Below are 20231 nucleotides of genomic sequence, written 5' to 3' on the forward strand. Positions count from 1 at the left end.
AATGGAAACATACATAATAAGGTTATGGATGGCAAGGGCTATGTTCATGATTGAATGAGCACTCTGCAGGAAAATATGGCGAGGGGCTGTGAGTGATCTACTGGGCAGAGTCCAAGGGGGTAGGTTGGGTGGGGAAGGTGGTTAGCGAGGTTCTCCCCCAGCGGGTGCACTGGGTGGGAAAACTGTTGAGAGAAGAGGATGGGCAGTTGAGGTTAATCTGTGTAAAGAGGCAGCAACACATGGTTTGATGGTCCTTTGGAGAGGGACAGAGGGTGGATTATTCAAGGGGAGAATTCAAGCCTGGAATGGTGCAAGAGTAGGAATACAGAGGAGCAGTGATGAGTTGGAGTAGGTCTTGGGGGGAGGGGCGGGGGGCAAAGTACCCAAGAGGGAAGAAATGGAAGGTGGCATGACTTCGCTACAGGACCAAGACATGAAAGGAAGATAGAAGGAATAGGATCTTATCTGCAACCACAAATAAACTTATCTATCATTTCAATAAAGCAGAGCAATTACAACTTCTAGCCTTAAAAAACATACATCTATGTCATAGAATCATAGAATCATTACAGCACAGAAGGAGGCCATTCAGCTCGTTGAGGCCGTGCCAGCTCTCTGTAAGAGCGCTTCAGCTGGTCCCACTCCCCCGCCCTTTCCCCGTAGCCCTGCAAATGTTTTTTCCTTCAGGTACTTATCCAATTCCCTTTTGAAAGTCACGATTGAGTCTGCCTCCACCACCCTTTCAGGCAGTGCATTCCAGATCCTAACCACTCACTGCGTAAAAATGATTTTCCTCATGTTGCCTTTGGATCTTCTGCCAATCACCTTAAATCTGTGTCCTCTGGTTCTCGAACCTTACGCCAATGGGAACAGTTTCTCTCTCTCCACTCTGTCTAGGCCCCTCATGATTTTGAACACCTCTATCAAATCTCCTCTCAATCTTCTCTGCTCTAAGGGGAACAACCCCAGCTGCTCTAGTCTATCCATGTAACTGAAGTCCTTCATCCCTGGAATCATTCTCATAAATTTTTTCTGCACCCTCTCTAAGACCTTCACATCCTTCCTAAAGAGCAGTGCTCAGAATTGGACACAATACTGCAGTTGAGGCCGAATCAGTGTTTTATAAAGTTTCATCATAACTTCCTTGCTTTTGTACTCTATGCCTCTATTTATGAAACCCAGGATCCCATAAGCTTTTTTAACCGCCATCTTCAACGATTTGTGCACATATGCCCCCAGGTCTATCTGTTCATGCACCCACTTTAGGATTGTACCCTTTAGTTTATATTGCCTCTCCTCGTTCTTCCTACCAAAATGTATCACTTCGCACTTTTCTGCGTTAAATTTCATCTGTCACGTGTCCGCCCATTTCACCAGCCTGTCTATATCTTCTTGAAGTCTATCACTATCCTCTTCACTGTTCACTATACTTCCGAGTTTTGTGTCATCTGCAAATTTTGAAATTGTGCCCTGTACACCCACATCCAAGTCATTAATATATATCAAGAAAAGCAGTGGTCCTAGTACCGATCCCTGGGGAGCACCACTGTGTACATTCCTCCAGTCTGAAAAACAACCGTCCTATTTGACTTGGTATAATATTCCTGTCTCTATAAAACAGTGTATCCTCTACTTATTGTGTGCACCAAGGGAGATATATATATCTAATCTGTATAAATTGAGCAGTACATTGTACTATATTCACGTCACTATAAATCAGCATCTTATTTGATTTGCCATGAGCAAGGACACAGGAGATCTGCTATACACTAGGCCACTGAAAGGATTTGGGAAGAGGTTTCTGTGCATATTCAGACACAATGAAATAACCATTTTTGATTTGTTCCTGGGAAATTTGAGCCACTCTGGACTTTTCTGTGATGTACACTTTGCATGCATGACAAACACATGCTTGATGCAAAGTACACAGACACATCTATTCCTCTTATTTCAAAGTTGCTTAATTCAAATTATGTTTAGTTGACTTTTTTTGAGCAGAAATGCCTTTAAATTAACAGGAGTAGATATCCATGCGTGTCCCACAGCTTTGTTTATAGTTAAAAATGAAAAATACAGTGGGGTTGAATTTCCGCAGGGTATCTCCCAATCGTCCGCCGTAACTTCACGTAAACTGCTTTTCTCTGGGATTTCCATGGACCTGCCTCTGAAGTTACAGCAGATGATCGGAAGAACCCCCATGGAAATTCAACCCCAAAGTGCATAAATAGCATTAGATAAAAATAAATGATTTTCCTCACATACCACAGTTAAATAAATAAAACTGTGCACATTAGCATGCTGTAGTTAAATAAATTAATCATTGAATATAGTTAATTACATTGTTTTCCTGTCAAAGTTACTTCAGGTAAAGTTCAAATGTTCATGCTGTACTATTCTTTTGATATTTTCCTATTAAAAGAAAAATCATAATTACCTTAGTCCTAATAATGGCTTTCTGGCATTTATTACGGTCAGAACTCAAGCCTTTTCCATAGCCAAATAAGTTCCATTCGAACTTACAAACAGCAAGTCCTGACACACACTGAATTGTCAGTCTTGTTGTGCTCCTCAACTCCAAAATGTGGCGGTGTTTGATCGACGCACATTGTCAGTGGCACATTCTGGGAATTCTAATCTATAAAAAGTATTGTGAACAATTTTATTGGTTTACCTTTTCCTCCTTGCCAGTTATTTTATTAGTTGCTAATTATCAACTGCCCTTTCTTGATTGGCAGTTTTCATTCCTGTTTGCTACCTCACTATGTTCCAGATATGTTGTTATTTTGCAATATGACATTTTAGCCAATCAACTGGAAATGTGACACATGCTTTGCACATTCAGGTCTGGCACAGGTTTGTGATGCCTGAGGTGTGCTGAACACATACAAGGCACATGACTTTATATAAAAAGATAGATTTACATAATTTGAAGTTGGCAAGCACCATGGAGCATTTCTTTGTATCCTTTCCTACTAAGACAAGGAATCCCACTCAACATGATTTTACCTAGTAGATACAGTTGCTAAAATAGGTGGCATCGAAACAACATACAGGAAACTTTGTGCTATCCGGCACCGGCAGGACCGAGCTGCTGCCGTTCCCTCAAAACTGCCGTACACTCCAGAACTAATGTTGAAACATACGGAGATTTTCATCTCCGTATGAATCAACAAACCCTGTTGCTTAGCAACAGCCTCTAAACAGTCGGCAAGCGTCTCTGTAGTGTCTCTAGCTGAAGCTGTTGCTTAGCTACAGACGTTGCAGAGCTTGACTGTTCAAAAAAAGCAAAGAAAAGAAACGAAAAGAATAAAAAACGGCTCCTGATTTTTGCCGGTGGCTCGAGCTTGCCCAATGGTTCGCCTCCGGATAACACAAAGCTTCCTGTATTTAATCCTATCAGCAGCCCAGTGAATTTGTTTGGTGCATTAGATTTCCCCAATTGGTAACACACGTGCCTCAGAATCAGAAAACTGTCAATTCAAGCTATACTTAAGGGCCTGAGCACATAACCTGGGCTAGCACTCCACTGCATTGTTAGAGATGACAACTTTCGGAAAAGATGTTAAATCGAGGTCCCAACTGCCTGTTCCAGTAGACACTAAAGATCCCTTGAGGCTATTTGAAAAAGGGTAGAGTGTTCTCTTGGTGTGCTGGTTAACATTCCTCCACCAACAAAAATAGATTCATTGCTCATTCATTGTTGTTTGTGGAATCTTGCTATGTTACATTTGTCTACATAAAAACTCACTGTACTTTAACATAATTAATTATCTGTGAAGTGTTTAGAGAAATTTGTTATATTTATAAAGCACATTTAATTCTCTAAGTCTTCGTACAAAAGGGCCCTACTAATACAGCAGTGTTGGGTGAAGCCGTCTCGTGCTGCTTGTCCAGATATAATGGCTCGGATTTTGCGGCGATAATGACAGCAAAACTGTCAGCATTCGCCATCATTATTCCTCTGAAAGTAACTGAAACTTCTGGAGTCAGCTCATGCGCAGATCAACGCGAGAATCCAGAAGTAGCTGTCAGTCATTCCCTGCTCCTCCACAGGCTGCGCTGTGGAGCTCCCCAGAGCCAGCAATCAATTCAAATCACAGTTCCTGATGAAAACTTCCCCTATTATGCTGGAATATCGCTGTTAAACTTCCCCACCCCTTCAGCCCCGAAAAAGTTACATCTTGTTGAAAGAGGTGTAACTGGGTTTTTAACGGCATATTGACTGCTGAACAACCGCTCTGGCCCTGAAAACTAATTTTATATTTGTGGAATGTCAAATCTTCCCATTAATATGATAAGAATTACGTGGCTTTTACTATAATTTTTTTAAATAAAGTTTGTTTATGATATTTCAGCTTCTACCTTAACCGTATGTATATGTCCCAATCTTTATTTCGCTCTCTGTAAAATTTATAAAAAATTCTGCATTTTACTTCCTGGTTTGCTGTCTGTGAGAATTCTTCAATGTGATTGGCTGCTTAGCCTACTTGATGGCATCGCTGTTGCTGGATGCTGGCGATTTGCTGGATTTGGTACCAGATTCAAACTAAGGTTAGGAGGCCTGAAGTTCACGCCACAGAGATCGCTATATCTTTGTGGGCAGCTTTCTTTGAGGTCAGCGACGAGCAAAGTCGCTTCGTCGCTGACAGCAAATTCTGAACCAATATAACTAACCTTACTTTTTGTTTCTCCACGAATCCATTTAAAAAAAAGGTTTGTAAAAGTTGGTTAAAGTACCACCATACTGTAACCATTTTCAGTGACAGGGTCCAGTCAGGTCTACTGTTGGTAACGTAGTTAGCATTTTACAGAGTGGGGACAGGACTCTTGTTCTCTTCTCAGGATGGAGGACTCAGCCACTGAAAAACATCTGCTGAGCAAAAATGCTACACTGAAGCAGCCACAAACAAATGCAAGTCACTCCTGAGTCCCCAGCATGTCACTGTGAAAGGTAGCAGTCGCCAGTGATACAGGAGACACTCAGCTCCTGTGACAAACCATACAAGGAGTTAGTAATTAATCAGGGCTAGAGACAGATTTTTGCAGACACAGCATAAAATGATCAGGGGCAAAAATTTACTATTTTGATGCTCTACCAGACAAGGCTGTAATAATCATTAAACTTGCTCATCTATCCAGGCTTACAGCAACACCAACTTGCATTTAAATAGCGCCTTAATGTAGAAAAACATCTCACGATACTTCACGGAGGTATAATCAAAAATAACAGATACCAAACCAAAGAAGGAGATATTAGTAGGGTGACTAAAAGCTTGATCAGGGATGGGTTTAAAGAAGGAAAGGGAGATGGATGGGTTTAAAGAAGGAAAGGGAGATGGAGAGAATTAGGAAGGGAGGGAAGGCTAGCCATCACACCATAACCATCTTCTACATAATTACTGTATGAGATTAGCGTGTAAAGTTAAGGCACATGGGATTGGGGGCAAGGTATTGACTTGGATAGATAACTGGTTGGCAGACAGAAAGCAAAGAGTTGGAATAAACGGGTCTTTTTCCGAGTGGCGGGCAGTGACTAGTGGGGTACCGCAGGGATCGGTCCTTGGACCCCAGCTATTCACTATATTAATGATCTAGACAAGGGAACTAGATGTAATATCTCCAAGTTTGCAGACGACACAAAGCTGGGTGGGCGTGTGTGCTGTGAGGAGGATGCCGAGAAACTCCAGGATGATTTGGACAGGTTGGGTGATTGGGCAGAAGCATGGCAGATGCAATATAACGTGGATAAATGTGAGGTTGTCCACTTTTGTGTCAAAAACAGGAAGGCAGATTATTATCTGAATGGCAATAGATTGGGAGAAGGGGAAGTGCAACGAGACATGGGTGTCCTTGTGCACCAGTCGCTGAAGATAAGCATGCAGGTGCAGCAGGCAGTTAAGAAGGCAAATGGTATGTTGGCCTTCGTAGCGAGAGGGTTTGAGTACAGGAACAAGGATGTCTTGCTCCAGTTGTACAGGGCCTTGGTGAGACCACACCTTGAGTATTGTGTGCAGTTTTGGTCGCCTTATCTGAGGAAGGATGTTCTTGCCATGGAAGGAGTCCAGCGAAGATTCACCAGGCTGATACCTGGGATGGCAGGAATGACGTGTGAGGAGAGATTGGGTCGATTGGGCTTGTACTCGCTGGAGTTTAGAAGAATGAGAGGGGATCTCATTGAAACTTATAAAATTCTGACAGGACTGGACAGACTAGATGCAGGAAGAATGTTCCCAATGGTCGGGGAGTCCAGAACCAGGGGTCACAGTCTAAGGATAAGGGGTAGGCCATTTAGGACAGAAATGAGGAGGAATTTCTTCACCCAGAGAGTGGTGAACCTGTGGAATTCTCTACCACAGAAGGCAGTAGAGGCCAATTCATTAAATATATTCAAGAAGGAGTTGGATATATTTCTTAAGGCTAAAGGGATCAAGGGGTATGGGGAGAAAGCAGGGACCGGGTACTGAATTTGGATGATCAGCCATGGTCGCATTGAATGGTGGAGCAGGCTCGAGAGGCCGAATGGCCTACTCCTGCTCCTATCTTCTATGTTTCTATGTTTCTATGTATTCAACAAGCTACATCTTATCTGCAGCCACTACAAAGTACATTTCTTCTCCTCATACTCAAGAATAGACTATGAAAACCATTAAAGTAAATTTGGACTCTGGGATCCATCCACAAGAATGGAATCTTGGGATCTATCGAAAAAGACCAATACTGGAGAAACCATCCAATGAGATTGGGATTGCAGGATCCATCCAAAAAGACTGGGATTGTGGGATCAATTCCATGAGACTAGGACAGTGCAAGTCATCCCAGGAGACTGAAACTGTGGTTACCAACTAAAAATACTGGGACCACGGAGTCATCCAAAGATGCCTGGGATGTGGAATCTAACCAAAGGGACTGGGACTTTGGGATCCAATGAGAATGAAAAAGTGAAAACCAACATTGTGATCGAGAACTGGGATTTTTGGACCTGTCTAAAGAGACTGGGAATTGGGATACAAAATAAATTGGGTCTGTGGGATTGTCGGAACTATTCAGAGAAAGAAAAAAAAGACTTGCATTTATATAGCGCCTTTCACAACCACCAGACATCTCAAAGCGCTTTACAGCCAATGAAGTACTTTTGAAGTGAAGTCACTGTTGTAATGTGGGAAAGGCAGCAGCCAATTTGCACACAGCAAGCTCCCACAAACAGCAATGAGATAATGACCAGATAATCTGTTTTTGTTATGTTGGTTGAGGGATAAATATTGGCCTAGGACACCGGGGATAACTCCCCTGCTCTTCTTCGAAATAGTGCCATGGGATCTTTTACGTCCACCCGAGAGAGCAGACGGGGCCTCGGTTTAATGTCTCATCCGAAAGGCAGCACCTCCGACAGTGTAGCACTCCCTCAGTACTGCACTGGAGTGTCGGTCTAGCTTTATGTGCTCAAGTCCCTGGAGTGGGACTTGAACCCACAACCTTCTGTCTCAGAGGCGAATGTGCTACCAACTGAGCCACAGCTGACACTGAATGGAACCTAGGCAAAGAAACTGGAACTAACTGTTTGCTCTGAGACACCGCAACTAAGTATGGATACACTGATCTTGTCTTCACATGAATGTCTACAGATAGGGCTTGACTTCGTATCTAAAATTTTGGAAGATGTTCCTGGTTTGTAGGCCCAGTGGTTCCTGGATCGGTGAATAATTAGATTCCAATCTAGTGAGCTTAACATAAGCTACGATAGAAAAGCACACACCAGATAATCTCAGTGCCCAAAGTAAAGGGTAATTACAGGTATTATATAAATGCCAATCGGAATGTGATGTAATTCCAAACCAAAAATCATTTAAAATGCATGCAATGGCCTTTAGGCTCTTCTTGTATCAATCACATTATGAATAAGTAGCTTGCAATGTCTTGGTTACAAAATCAACTCTGTGCAATAATACCACAGATGGCGATACCTTCATCTCCACCTGTGCCTGCCCCACCGCTTTCTGGCTGTTTTTAAAACTCCTTCCCACAGGGATGGAGCTGAAAGAATGAAAGATTTACATCCTCAAATTATTCTGACTTTGTCACCAGGTAAGTGAAAATATTTAGCTTTGTGACAGAATTTAGTATTTAAAAAATCAGAAGAAATAATTTTAGAATTCCACACTGATTATACACTGAGTTATAGCAGGCCTTTATCTAAGTTGCATAGTTACCCACTGAGTATCCAGCATTTAAACTGTATATAGCAATTATGTGTATATTATTAGACAGTAGCAGATCACTCATCTGCTTCCTGGTAATACCTTCTCCATCCGTTCCCTAGTCTGTCATTGATCACATAACATATCTTTTGCGTTGAGCCTAACCTATGCTTGTTCCTAAAGCTCCACTGGCAACTTCCTACACTGGCATCCTGTAATATTTTATTCCTACCGTACAGCCCAACCCACACTCCCTTCTCCCCTCACTCACACTGCTGATCAGTCACCCGCTTTATTTCCATTCCATTGCCTAGCATTCAGCATTAATTCAGCTTAAGGTTTCCCCCACCAGGTGCTTCAGCTCTTCTCTTCGTCCACTCCTTCCTGTTAATGTTGGCCTGAATGGACATATCCTCACACACCTTCCAGCAGATCGACGGTTACCTACGCCATGTCACTGGCATTGCAAGAAACTCCAAACTAAATAACCTCTACAGATTTATTAAAGTGTGATTTATTTGCAGTCAGCAAAAGTTTTAAAAAGGCAAATGATCTGGAATGTATCAATTTACCAGTTTTAATAAAAATATTTATCCTGATCAACTAAAAATGTTTTCCATATTTATAGAAACTGCTTATAAATTATACTGTAATATACATGAGAAAGAACTGCTCTTGTTACTATGTTTAGAAACATTGTAAGTGCTTGCGAACATTTCTAGCAAAATTGCAAAACTGTTTGAAAAGAATGGATTTACAATTTTACCAGAGAACTTGGCTCAGATGGTAGAATTCTAGCCTCTGAGTCAGAAGTCTGTGGTTTCAAGCACCACCCAGATACGGTAATGTAATGGTTATGGTACTGGACTGGCAATTACGAGTTCACATTTTACCATGGCAAACTTAATTCAATTAATCTGGTAATTGGGTCTTTCAGGGAAAGGAAAGAAACCTGTCATTCCTACCTAGTCTGGTCTATGTGTGACTCCATTCCACATTACATGGTTGACTCTTAATACTAATAAACCGCCACTTTCTCAGGGCAACGAGAGATATTATTGTGCAAGTGCTACACCAGATAAATAATAATACACCCCTCCAGCACGCTGCATCTGTCGGGCACCCAGAGAGGAACTTTGGTCGTCAGTTGTCCATTGCATAGCCGGGTATGAGAATATATGCTTATTCATGTAGGTCTTGGCGCCTAACATGATTGGGTTGAAGAGAAGTAATGGAAGTAGTTCCAACCTCTACCTACTGTAGGTGGGAATTCTTCAAGAACAGGAATTTTCACCAATAGAGTGCTGTGGCAGTAATAACTTCAAATAGTGGCAGTACTTGGGTAAAAGTAAAGTTGAAGGGAGAGGGGAAGGCAGAAGGAAGAGAGTAAAAGCCAGAAGTGGTGCTTTGTGCTTAGGCAGAAGAAGATTGCAAGCATTAACTTGAGGGAAAGGGAGAAGAGCGACCACATTAACGGAGAAGGATGGAAGAAGAGTGATAGCTTCAACTGACTAGTGTAGGACAAAAGTGCCAACTTGAATTAAAAAGGAAGAGTGAAAAGAGGACATGCATCAACTAGGAGCACTGGAGGAAGAGTGCCCGTCTCTGTGAAAGGGTGTGCAGTTGGATGGGGTATAGGATCTCTGTGAACTGGGTCCAGAGAGGTAAGATGCTTTTGTGAACTGGGGTAGTGGGGGATTGGATGTGGGAAAGTGAGCATTGAGGTCACTTTTGGGGAAGTGGTGGTCTGGTTGATCTTTCGGAAATGCAAATGACACTTGTTCCTTCGTTTTTCAGTTGTGAAGTATCAAATTTCTTAAGATTGGAGATTAACCAGAATGGTGCATTTTTAATGGAAAATTCAAAAATTTCCTAGGGCAACATATAAATGCATCAGCAATTTTGCGTCAACATTTGGCTTTTTCTTTCAGACTTTCATGTACTTATGTTTGCTTTCCTCCAAAATGAGTGAAGGAATGTCGTGCATAGCTACTGCTTAAGTTACAAAAGCCAATTGAACTACTTTTTTCAAGTCATCAGAATCACGACGGTTCTTGACCAGTTACCTTTTGGGGCTTGTGTTGGCTTTTATTTGAAGCTACGGTTCAGTTTTTACTAGCTTTCCAGGTTGGCACTCCATTAGACAAACAGAAATTCCACAGGTGTGATTTTCTCAGTAGCTTAGTTCAGACATTCAAACATGGTGGTGGGTTTCTGCATGTGCCAGATACCAGGCTGACCAAAAAGAAACAATCTTCAGATAAGAAGTCAAACTGAAGCCCTGTTTGCTTCCATGGCAATAATTAAAGGTGGGCAAGGAGTCCTCCACATGCCCTGATCAACATTTTTCTGCCAACCTCCACCATGAAAAACAGATTAATTGGCCATTTATGTAATTGCTTTTCATGGTACTGTGTTGTGTACAAAATGGCTGCTGTATTCACCTACATAACAACAGTGACTTCACATCAAAGTAATTCATTGTATTTGAAGTGCTTGAGAAAGTTTTAGAAAGATGAAATAAGATGCTATAATATGCAAGTTCTTTCTTTCTTCCCCACGAAGAGCAGGAGTGAAATCAGTGCTCCATCAGTTCCAGTTTTCCACTTGATCGCATTAATTCCTGGTTATTTCAAATCATGTATTCCTTTTGTGGTTGCATCACTGATATATAATGGTAATTATTTTGCCCTTTTTGGTGAGTGAAATGGCATTGTCTTTCCCTTGAGTCTCATCTGCATGGTTCCTGCAGTTCGTGTTTCCATAGCTCACTGAGGCCCCCCAGAGGCAGCAAACAAAGGTGGCAGCAGTTCAACGCAAGTAAAAGAAAGAAAAAAAAGACTTCCATTTATATAGTGCCTTTCATGACCTCAGGTCACCCCAAAGTGCTATACAGCAAATTAAGAACTTTTGAAGTGTAGACCTGAATGTCCAACAACAACAATAAATTGCATTTATATAGCGCCTTTAACGTAGAAAAACATCCTAAGGCACTTAACATGAGCATTATCAATAAAGACATTTTTGACAGCGAGCCACAGAAGAAGATATCAGGACAGATGACCAAAAGCTTGGTCAAAGAGGTAGGTTTTAAGGAGGAGAGAGAGGTCAAAAGGCGGAGAGGTTCAGGGAGGGAATTCCAGAGCTTAGGGCCAAGACAGCTGAAAGCGCCACCACCAATTGTGGAGCGATTAAAATTGGGGATGCGCAAGAGGCCAGAATTGGAGGAGCGCAGAGATCTTGAAGACTTGTAGTGATGGAGGAGGTTACAGAGATAGGGCGGGGCAAAGCCATGGAGGGATTTGAAAACAAGGATGAGGATTTTAAAGTTGTCGGACCGGGAGCCAGTGTAGGTCAGCAAGCACAGGGGTGATGGGTGAACAAGACTTGATGGGAGATAAAATACAGGCAGCAGAGCTTTGGATGAGCACAAGTTAATGTAGTGTGGAAGTTGGGAGGCCAGCCAGCAGAGCATTGGAATAGTCCAATCTAGAGGTAACAAAGGCATGGAGGAGGGTTTCAGCAGCAGATGAACTGAGGCAGGGCCGGAGTCGGGTCATGTTACGGAGGTGGAAGTAGGCAGTCTTGGTGATGGAGCGGATATGTGGTCGGAAGCTCATTTCGGGGTCAAACACAATACCAAGGTTGCAAACGGTCTGGCTTAGCATCAGACAATTGCCAGGGATGGAAATGGTGATCAGGGAACGGAGTTTGTGGCGGGGACCAAAGACAATGGCTTCAGTCTTCCCAATATTTAGTTGGAGGAAATTTCTGCTCATCCAATATTGGATGTCGGCCAAGCAGTGTGACAAATCCGAGACAATGGAGGGGTCAAGAGAGGTGGTGGTGAGATAGAGCTGATTGTCGTAAGCGTACATGTGGAAACTGATGGTATGTTTTTGAATGATATCACCAAGGGGCAGCATGTAGATGAGAATTAGAAGGGGGCCAAGAATAGATCCTTGGGGCACTCCAGAGTTAACGGTGCAGGAGTGGGAAGAGAATCCATTGCAGGTGATTCTCTGGCTACAATTAGATAGATAAGAATGGAACCAGGCGAGTGCAGTCCCACCCAGCTGGACGACGGAGAGGCACTGGAGGAGAATGGTGCGGTCAACTGTGTTCGACGTAGTCAAGCCAGTAACAATTTCCAATTTCCTCTCCTGAATGCGAAGGTGGATTAAAAATATCTTGAAAAGTGCACTGTGCACTGGCAGAGAGAGAAAAATACGTTTATTGAAATAGCCCTCGGAGACCTAGCTTCAGCTGTAATGTTCAGCCAGATATAGTACTCAGTTAGGCTATTTTCCTAATCAAGTACTATTACTAAATTGTACTGCATAATAGGCTTTGTTTAAGCATCAAAGTGGAAAAGCTGACAGTGTAAGGGATAATGATCGACTCTCTGAGGTGGAGGAATTAGATTAACACCATCTGACTCCCTCAGTAAAACAGAGAGAAGCTTTATCTGCTGTAGAGATATAGCACGTTACATCTGGCTTCGAACAATCATCACCAGTAACACACTGATGCTCCTCACATGAAATCAATTGCCCCATGCCATTCATGCCTACCTTCTGGTCTGTACTGGGCGACGATGGTCACGGTCTGACCGGCTCTTTTGAGTGCTGCTGCTGCCTGCTCGTGGGTAGCACTCCGAAGGTTTACACCATTCACCTAAAACAAACAGGCAGGATTATTTAAAACACACTCAGTACACTCAAGTTCCCACTTTGTTGATGGTAGTTTGTGGTGAAGATGTAGACTGATCATCATATTTATAAAGAAGTACTTGCTGACCCAGGGCTGACAGATTTGGACTGAGATACTTGCTTTCCTACAGCTTGTCCAGAAACAACTACATTTCTGTCTGAAAATAACATTTTGGGATACAGTATATGAGTAATTTGAGACATGGAATGTGGTAAGTGTAGCATGCTTGGGAGGAACAGGTGACTTTGGACCTATGGTTTCCAAAGCTCTCTACCAGTGAGGTTTTTCTTGCATCATGTCTGGGTCTGTTATAGTCTAATTGATAGCGATTGATTGCTATGATTAGTCAACAACTCCGTTATCATTGTATCAAGCAAATTCCAGGATGGTAGAAGGCAAACTAGATGGACTGTGGTCAATTTTTGTCTAGCAATTCCTATGACCCAATAGCATCTACCCCTGACCAAAGTAATAGCCCATAATTTGCGGCCCCTATGGGTGCGTACACGTCCGTAAGGGCCGCGCAAGTTCCGGGTTTAGGCATGCGAAGCGCATGAGCGAAAACTCGGAACTTGCGATTTGTCAAGAATTTTCTTGATAGATCATTCGCATCCCCGGGAAAAGGGCCTCCGCTGTTTGCCCAACTTCAGCCCACGAAATGCCCGTGAAATTCTTATGCCTGGTAAAAGTAATTGTAAGGCCTGCTTTTACCAGCGTAAGAGTTTAAAAAAAACATAAAAATAAATTTTTATCTATCAGTTATCCATTAAAAAACCTGTACAATAAGATAAGTTTATTTTTAGCCCCTTTAAAACATTTAAATTTATTTTTCAAATTTTTTGTTTTGTTTTAAATATTTAATTAAATGGCATTTTAATTAATTTAAATATGCAATTCTTATTTTATTTATTTGGTGTGTAGATGTATTTTTGGGGGGATTCCCATTCATGCTTATGGGGTTTCCGTACATACAGAATCCCCATAAGCATGAATGGGGATTCTCTTCTTTTATTCGTTGGGCCGGCCCACGTGATCCCAGGGGCACTTGCGATCCGCCTGCACTCCTGGGATGCGTGGGCTGCTACACGCGGGTACACAGAGAGGCCAAGGACCGCGAATCTCCGTACCTCCCAGACCACCAGGTATGCAGGCATTTTATTTGCAGATCGGAGGCATTTCCCCGCGGGAAGCCTCCGACCACAAATTCAGGGCCCATATGTATGTAGTTATCAACTTCTGGTGCACAGGGACTTCTCACCTCAGATTAGAGTTTGGGAGAAAGGACAAACTGAGATAGTTGTAATGAAAATACATACAGAGTTGTATGAAAATACCATGATTTTACATGTTGGAAGAGATCAGCTATTCCTCTGCAATAGATCTTTGCTATTGATTGTAGGGTTGACACCAACCCCTTCTGCCGCAGGACATGGGTGTACTAATGAGTTGCACTCAGGGACGTGAGCAGCTTGATGAGCAGTAGTCTGGGACATGGATGAGCTAATGAACAAGCATTCCGGAATGCAGACATCCTCATTGGCACTAATCTAAGAAACAGGCATTTGAGTAGCAGGACTTCCAAAAAACACTTAAAAAAAATGATTAGGATAAGTAATGAATAATAGCAGAGCATTCTCAGTTCTTGAATAAAATGTAGTAGGAGAAGGGATATGGAGGCAAGCCAAACATGATTGTGGTAAAAACCTCATACAGAACTGCTACCATAGCAACAATATCCTAACTCTGAGCTGCACAAATGGCTGAAGTGGCTGAAGTGCACTGGTCAGTGTCCTGAAATAGAAATCTTACAGACAAATATCAAAAGCAGGGAAGCACTCTTGCTCTGTCAGCTACTTGTGAATTGACACTCTGCACATTATAGATTGTACTTTGCATCCCATGATTATGTAAAATACAGGGTTGATTTGGAACTAACAGGTTTGACTCAGGACACCTAAAGCCACACTCAGCCTCATGCTCCACTTGTGTAAGTGTGCTTCCTCCATCTCGTGTAAACATGCCTCTGCCGCATGTATAAGTGCTTTGGCTTGTGTAAAGGTGTTTCTCCATCATATAAATGTGCCTATGCACCCACCCACCCCCACGCTTGTGGGCAGTTGCCTCCCTATCATGTAATGATGCATCCTAACTGTTGCATAAAGCTGCCTACATCATATGGAAAGGTAGCTCCAGCTCCCCACCTCCCTCTTGTGTAAAGGTGCCTCCCTCATTTTGGTATTTCTCCCTAGTAGTGCGGGCAAGACTGGCAGCAGCGAAGAACATGGAATTGAAGTTTCATCAGTGATTTTGTGATGCTGCACATTGCTACTTTATCACTCTGTGCATGGCAAAACCTTGCTGAGTAACTTCTCTTCATCTTGTGAGAGACAGAATCTAGTTTCAGTAGGACAACTAGATTCAAAGTAAGGTTTGCTGCAGGCTTAGATGCTACATTTGATACCAATTTACAGCTGCTAAGGGCATTTTCAGCAAATATGTTTATCACTCACTGATAAAATCCGATCTCCTCTTCGTAGCTCTCCACTGAGGTCTGCTGGTCCACCTGCCAGGATGAATGATACAAAAATCCCTTCACCATCTTCTCCACCGACAATGTTAAAGCCTAACCCTGTTGATCCTTTGTGGAGGACGATCTTTCTTGGTTCTCTGAAATTAAAAAAAAGGACCAGCATTAGAAAGAAAAAAAACAACCAACCGAACAGTTTGAAAATTCCATATCCCAGTCCCTGGAAGCTGACTCCACCTCAAACCTCTGTCATTGAGATGGATAAGACCACATAAAAGGAATTTTAAAACATTATTAACCATGTTGAATGACTATATATCAGAATTTTTGAATTGAGTGAAATTCTCAGTTAAACTGATGAGAGACCCAAGGTTAGCACTATAGCTATTGCGAAGGAAACAAATTCACCCCACAGGAAACAAAGGGACTCTTTGGCCTAGAAATTGAGTTTGCGCTGCGCCAGGGCTTTAGCGCCGGAAGTTAGCACCGGCGCTAAGTCCCTTTGCGCGCGCCAAAAATTCAGTAGCGCTGCGCCCAAACGGCTGCCGGCGCTACTGAAGGGTTTTAGCGCCTGAAAACTGGCGCAACGCGCCGCATTGCGGCGCTATTCCGGCGCTGCGACGCCCGCTGCGGTGCGGCAGGCTCGGGAAGTGCAGGCCTCCTCCTTCCGTTAAGGAGGAGCTGCCTGCACCCGGCCGCGGCCCGCGCAAATCTCCTCAAAAATGAGCCCGGCACCTCGGACAAGTGCCGGGCTTGCATCTGTTCCGGGGGGGGGGGGGGGGGAGAAGTCCGGGGAGGGAGCTGCGGGCAGGCGGCCGGCGGGAAAGCGGCCGGCCGCCGCGCCTCCTTAAAGCGCCGGCGCAGACTCCGGCAGCACTCGTTTGCCGGAGTCTTAGTTGCGGCTGCCACTGGCGAGGCGGCCGCAACTGAATTTCGGCTTGGGGCCGGGTTACCACGGCAACCGGGACGCTGCGCACACCGATGACGTCATCGGTGCCGGCGCAGCGCTACCGGTCTACCGCCGCGGAAGGGCCCCAGGCAATTTAGGAACCGGCGCCAATTGCAGCGCTAGGCCCTCTAGCGCCGCAAAATCGGTGCTAAGGGCACTGAATTTCTAGGCCTTTATATCCTCAGTAAGTCCACTCCACATTCAGTCTAAAAGAAAGGTTTACAAAGTTTCTGTACCTTTTGTTTAATCATTTAATTCTGTAAAAATAAAAAATTGTGTTGTAAGACTGTCCCTGTAAGGGTATATAACAACAGAAAATGCTGGAAAAACTCAGCAGGCCAAGCAACATCCGTGGAGAGGGAAATAGAGTCAACGTTTCGGGTCGAAACCCTTCTACAGAACTGAGAGAAAAGACAGGAAATGAAACAAAAAGGCAGTTTGGGGGCTGGGAAATGGGGAGGGGATGAAAGAAGAGACATTAAGAGATATTCAGGGTGAGACGAGATAGTAATAGGACAGGTAAAGAAACAGACAATGGCTCTAGATGAAGTGTGAAATGCGCTGGCAGAGTGAGAGACAGCTGCCATGTGGGAGAGAGAGAAAAAAAAGGAAAAGGCACAAACCAAAAGTGTGGATAAAAAATGTAAAAATGTAATAGGGGCCGAGGTTATGAGCTGAAATTGTTGAACTCGATATTGAGTCCGGAAGGCTGTAAAGTGGCTAATCGGAAGATGAGCTGCTGTTCCTCGAGTTTACGGTGAGCTTCCGTGGAACAATACAAGAGGCCAAGGACGGTGAGGTCTGAGTGGGAATGGGGCGGTGAATTAAAATGACAGGCGACCGGAAGCTCGGGGTCACCTTTACGGACTGAGCGGAGGTGTTCCGCAAAGCGGTCACCCAATCTGCGTTTGGTCTCCCCAATGTAGAGGAGACCACATCGTGTATCCCTGGCTATCTGACCCAGAAACTAGTTCCATTGTGCTTTTATTTCTTACTCTGGTGAGTTCTCTTGTCTGAGTATAATGGTCATGAAGGGCTGGGATAAATCCAACAATGCAAAGCTGACTGAAAATAGCCCTTTACGAACTGCCTCGGACACAATATTCCAACAGAGAAATCAGCAGAGTAAGAAATATAAGCAGCCAGCATCCTGTTCATCGTCATAATTTTAGGAGTTAAGGTACAGTGTTACAGAATATTTTGTGAAAACTTGTCTTATATACATGCACCAAAAAAGCAAACAAATTTGAGGAAAACATATTACATATTAAAAGGAGTCCAATTCCAAACACATAAAGGAGATAAGTTAGAATGATAAGCACAGAACTCCATTGCTGCGCGAAGATTTCCTTCCCTATAACAACAACAGCAACTTGTATTTATATAGATCATTTAACATAGGAGAGCTTCCTAAAGCACTTCACAAAGGAAGACTGGACAAGGAGCAGTAACAGAAGAATTAGGAGAGGTGGCCAAAAGAATAGTTGGAAAGATATGCTTTGAACAGGTTTAAAAGACAGAGAGCAAGGCAGAGAGCTTTAGAAAGGCAGTTCCAAAGATATGGCCAATATGGCTGAAGACTCTGTCACTGATGATGTGGGGTGAAGGGATAGTGGAACTCATAGGAAGCCAGAGTCAGTGTGGACTAGGGTGCATGGTTGGAGGAAGATGAAGAGTTAGGGAGGGACTTATAAATAAAGATAATAATTTTGAATTTGAAAACCCCTCATAGCAGAGGAGAACCTTGGCTTGGACACCTCAGCATCCTTTTGCTGTTCCTTGACTGCCACCTCCACCTTCAAGTAGCTGTGCAGCTTTGGCACATTAAAAGAGTAGATGCAAAGGTTGTATACAATGCTTCAAATGGTATCTCACATTGGATACAGAAATTCTGACAGGTTTGTGCCATGGTTGATGGGCTCACAAAAAAAGGGGAAAAAAGTGAGGAGCAACATTTGCATCTTCCTTGCTCGTGATATCAGAAAACTTCTTCCTCATTTGCAGCCAAGTATAAGGTGTTGTGTATGTGCCTTTAAGAGAAGAACTGATTCTATACTGCAGTACCAGCAGTGACCACCCCTGTATATAAAGCCACAGCAGGCTTCTGTACTTCAGTCTTGAATTACTCTCTGTTCAGTAAATACCTGTTTTATTGTTCTCCTGCAGTCTGAGTATTATTGATCCTCGGACACTACACTGGCGACGGGCAGGTTTGAACTCACCTGCAGTACTGCATCACCTCACGGGGATCTTTTCCCTGAAGAGAAGCTTCTTGGAGGTCGAAGTCAGAACGGCGGGCGTCGACCGCGGGCAACCGCCCAGGGATCCATCGGAAAGTTGCAGGGGAGGCTGTGGAGAGCTGGGCCTGGCTCCCCAGTCAAGGTGTTCCAGCAAGTCGTGCTGGTAGCAGGTAGTGCGCTGACCTTTCCGGACTGTGGCGGGCTCGGGCTCGATCGAGCGGCTCTGCAAAGGGGCCGTGCAGCATCGTCGGGAGGAAGAGAGAGAGAGAGGGTGGAGCTCAAGAACAGGGCAGCGTGGAGAGGGTAGAACGCGGGGAAGGAAAAGTGAGACGCGCCGAAGCCGCGGGTCGCCGCCATTACCCTGTAGAACGCTAGGAGCAGCGTGGCAGCAAGGGGAAGAAGGAAAAGCGCAGGAGGCGCCATTTTATTCCATTGGGGAAGAAGGAAAAGCGCGGGAGGCGCCATTTTATTACATTGGGGAAGAGGAAAAAGCGCGGGAGGCGCCATTTTAAATCACCCAAGATGCCGAAGAGTGGCAGTATCACTGCTTTCGACAACGAGGTAGAAGACTGGACCACGTATGTGGAAAGAATTGAAGTGTACTGCAATGCCAATGAGGTGGCCAATGGAAAGAAGGCGTCGGTATTATTAAATTTGATGGGCACGAGAACGTACGGCCTATTGCGGAATTTAATTACCCCAGCTAAACCAATGGAGAAAAGTTTTGAAGAGATTGTTAATATCTTACAGGAACACCTAAACCCTACACCGCTGCTGATAGCAGAAAGATTCAAGTTCCATAAAAGAAACCAGCACAAAGATGAGAACAATGCTGACTATCTTACGGAACTACGCAAGTTATCGAAGCACTGCCAGTTCGGAGCAGGACTGGCAGACACCTTACGGGATAAGTTTGTCTGCGGGCTCCAGAGTGAAGGAACCCAGAAACGACTACTTTTGGAAAAGGACCTTACGCTAGAACAAGCTTTCAGCGTGGCAGTATCCTACGAAGCAGCAGCACGGGGAGCTGTGGAAATACAACAGAAACCACAAGAATACAGCGCTAACGAAATGGTGTATGGAGCAGAAAAGTGCTATTGCTGCGGCAGAACAACCCATGATCAGAAGGACTGCTGGTTTAAGGACAAAGTATGCAGGCTATGCGGGAAAATGGGACATATAGCAAGAGTCTGCAGGTCGGGATAGAAAACCAACACTACTAAGGAAAAGTACAAGAAAGTAAAAAAAATGACAGACAGTAGTTCGGAAGATCAGGAGAGTGATAATGACTCCGGGAGCAGGAGGCTAAGTTGTCTAAAGTTACACAACGTGATTGCAAAGGAGGATCACCGAACCATTTGGGTCACCCTCATGATAGCAGGGTCCCAAGTAAAGATGGAATTGGATACAGGATCAGCCCTAACTGTCATGAATCGACGAGACTATGAGCGGCTATTCTCACACATGCCCTTGAAGGACACGTCCATTGTATTGAAGACATACACGAGGCAAAAAGTCCACCCCAGAGGAAAAATAAGGGTGCCAGTTGAATACAACGGCAAGGAAACACAGAAACTGTATCTATATATACTACCAGATGGAGGACC

General features: G+C 43.8%; 1 protein-coding gene across 8 annotated transcripts in view; it reads right to left on the minus strand.

Moving 5' to 3' along the window:
• dlg3 (discs, large homolog 3 (Drosophila)) overlaps nucleotides 1-20231 on the minus strand; it is a 774284-nt gene that overhangs the window by 148768 nt on the left and 605285 nt on the right. For all 8 annotated transcript variants that reach the window (XM_085998120.1, XM_085998110.1, XM_085998103.1 and 5 more), the window contains 2 exons: nucleotides 15419-15575; nucleotides 12770-12872 (listed from right to left, as the gene is read on the minus strand). In XM_085998120.1, coding sequence (XP_085854246.1) covers nucleotides 12770-12872; nucleotides 15419-15575 — 260 coding nt within the window. The remainder of the gene's footprint in view (nucleotides 1-12769; nucleotides 12873-15418; nucleotides 15576-20231) is intronic.

This window comes from Somniosus microcephalus, chromosome 1 (assembly GCF_052327205.1).
Source record: "Somniosus microcephalus isolate GS21.2 chromosome 1, FLI_Smic_1.0, whole genome shotgun sequence".
Lineage (NCBI taxonomy): Eukaryota > Metazoa > Chordata > Chondrichthyes > Squaliformes > Somniosidae > Somniosus > Somniosus microcephalus.